Below are 2,596 nucleotides of genomic sequence, written 5' to 3' on the forward strand. Positions count from 1 at the left end.
GCGGGTGGGGAGGGCTGCGCTCACGGTGCCGTCGCCTCTCTCCGCAGCTGGGCGAGCTGGGCAAGGGCGCCGGCAAGGGCGGCGGGGGCGGCGGCTCCATCCGTGAGGCGGGCGGCGCCTTCGGGAAGCGGCAGGCGGCCGAGGAGGAGCGCTACTTCAGGTGAGCGGGACCCCTCGGGGGCCGGGATTGCTGGCTGTGCTGCGAGCGGGAGTCGCCTTCCTCAGCCTCCGGTCTGGGCAGGGTTGTTTCGTCCCCAGCCTCCACGGTCTGGGGTTTGGGGCCGTGCCCCCCTCGTGTGCTCAACTGCAACCGAGGCCCCTCTTCTCCAAAAATGTGTCCGGGTGGCGGCGACGGGGGTGTGGCACACCTGAGCGGTGGGCAAGTCCCCAGCTGAGCTGGAAGGGACCTGTCTCTGAAGCACGTCGTCTCCAGGCCTTTGGTAAGTGTTAGCTGACCCCTGTGCTGCCTGCTGTGCCCTTCAGGGAAAGGGAGAGGGAACAGCTGGCAGCTCTGAGGAAACACCATGAGGAAGAAATCGATCACCACAAGAAACAGATAGAAGTTCTGCAGAAAGAAATCGAGCGTCACAAGTACAAGATCAAGAAACTTAAAAATGATGATGACTAAACCGTCAGTGTCTGTTGTGGTTTTCTTCCGTATGTAGCCAATAAGTGTTTTTGTTGTTGTTGTTGCTGCTGCGTTGAAGACTACATGCTTTAGCCAGCATGATCTGGGTTTGCACCATTATAATATGGACTGCAGAAAAATCAAATAAACAAAGAATCCAACAAGCGTTCTTAGTGATTTTTGTCTTTCCAAAATGCATATTCTTTGGCCTTCGTCTTGGCTTCCCCAGCCACTGACATTTAAACTGCTTTACGTTGTCTCGGCTGCTAACAAGTGGTTTATACTCCTACTATAGCATTTTTACCCCAGGCTGCAGCCTGGCCCTGCAGGGGGAGGAGCAGCTGCAATGCTGATTTAGGCCTCGTGGCAGGGCTCAGCAGCCACAAGTTGAGCTGGGCTGTCTGTACAACCATTACTCACCCCTTCTTTCTCCCCCCCTCCCACCACCAGTGGCTAGGCCCTGAATTTTTTGTGTCGGGTCACAAGTGTGGTGGCTGAGTTGCAAGGCAAAACTATAGCCATTTTAGAGTAATTATTTGTTTCTCTACTTCAAATGTGCCCTTGGTCATATGCAAATGCATAGAGAGCTTTGTATGAAATAAAGCTGTTTACTGCTGGGTAGTACAAGCTTAGCTCATGATAGGAGAATAGACTTCATAGTATTAATACTTAGAAAGGAAACACTTATGTTCTGGTTATACTCATTACACTTCAGACATTAATATTCCAAATGTCAGTATCCTTTTGCTGATTAACTTCATTTGTTTTTAAATGTTCCCTCCTACAATGCTGGTGCTGTTTCAGAAACAGCATGTTGAACTAATCCCTGAGCTGCTGCTTTGAGAGAGGTGGCGCACAAATCTAATGGAGTAAATAAATAGTCAACGTGGTACTAGTAACTGAAATCTGTGTAACCAACTTTTTTTTTTTTTTTGAAGGAGAAAAGATTAAAACTTTCTTAAAGAATAAAAGCCACCTAACCCACCCAATTAACAAGCACACCTCTGGAATAGAGAGATGAAAAAAGTGTGTGTATGTGATTTGTTGTCATGGGGTGGGGGAATAACAAGGGCAAGAGAAAGTGGGTTCTACCTTGCTCTCTCCTGTTTTGTTTTTCAGCCTGTGAACCAAGTGCAGTTATTCTTTAGTACTACAAAAGTAGTCTCACAGTGTGTAGCCTAATTATGGGAGGGTATCCCTAGCATAGCTGTAGATTTGCAGTAAAGCCTGTTTTGTCATAGGATTTTGTGATTGGAACAGATCTCTGAACAGCTGTTGGCTCACTGAGACTTTGGTACAGAAAGCATTTTAACATAGCTGTCATTGGACTGACTGAGAAGAAAATGATTAAGTTCTCTCTGTTTTAAAGAACATCTCTGGAATGCAAGAGGCCTTTGATTCTTTTTTAATAAAGGGCACATAGATCAAAAACAACAAAGAGGAAACATTGATTCAAAACAATTAACTAAGGTATTTGTAACAGCTGTGCTGTCTTTCCTATTAATAAAAATGCTAAGAACCTTTTGGTATCAAATGCTATACAAATACAGAAAAAGACCATCCTTGCCCTAAAGAATTTAGATTAGCTACGTGCGTATTTATCACCAAGGTTTAATCAGCTATAGAAGAAGAAGCTTCCCTACAGACTATTCCATTATACCATGCTTGTTTGCAGGAGTCATCAGGTGTGGGGGGGAGAGGTCTTTTTTGGGGGGATGGTGGGGTGAGTAGAGCTCTAAAAATTACTTTTTTGGTTTGCCAGTTGAACTGAAACATTTGAGTATTGAGGAAAAAGACAGTTTTGAGTCAACTGACACCAAACTTTGGGGCAAAGCATCCACACCAGAAGATAGGCGGGTGATCCAGGCTGACCTGGACAAGCTCAGCAAATGGGCAGACAAGAACCTGATGGTGTTTAACACCGAAAAATGCAAGGTTCTCCACCTTGGGAAGAAAAACCTCCAGCAT

General features: G+C 46.2%; 1 protein-coding gene across 1 annotated transcript in view; it reads left to right on the forward strand.

Moving 5' to 3' along the window:
- ATPIF1 (ATPase inhibitory factor 1) overlaps positions 1–789 on the forward strand; it is a 1,033-nt gene extending 244 nt beyond the window's left edge. Inside the window, exons 2-3 of the mRNA XM_019547710.1 lie at positions 48–160; positions 484–789. Of these exons, the coding sequence (XP_019403255.1) occupies positions 48–160; positions 484–628 (258 nt within the window). The 3' untranslated portion in view covers positions 629–789. The remainder of the gene's footprint in view (positions 1–47; positions 161–483) is intronic.
- Positions 790–2,596: the final 1,807 nt, after the last annotated feature.

The sequence above is a fragment of the Crocodylus porosus genome, unplaced genomic scaffold (assembly GCF_001723895.1).
Source record: "Crocodylus porosus isolate Cpor-Errol unplaced genomic scaffold, CroPor_comp1, whole genome shotgun sequence".
In the NCBI taxonomy this organism is placed as follows: domain Eukaryota; kingdom Metazoa; phylum Chordata; order Crocodylia; family Crocodylidae; genus Crocodylus; species Crocodylus porosus.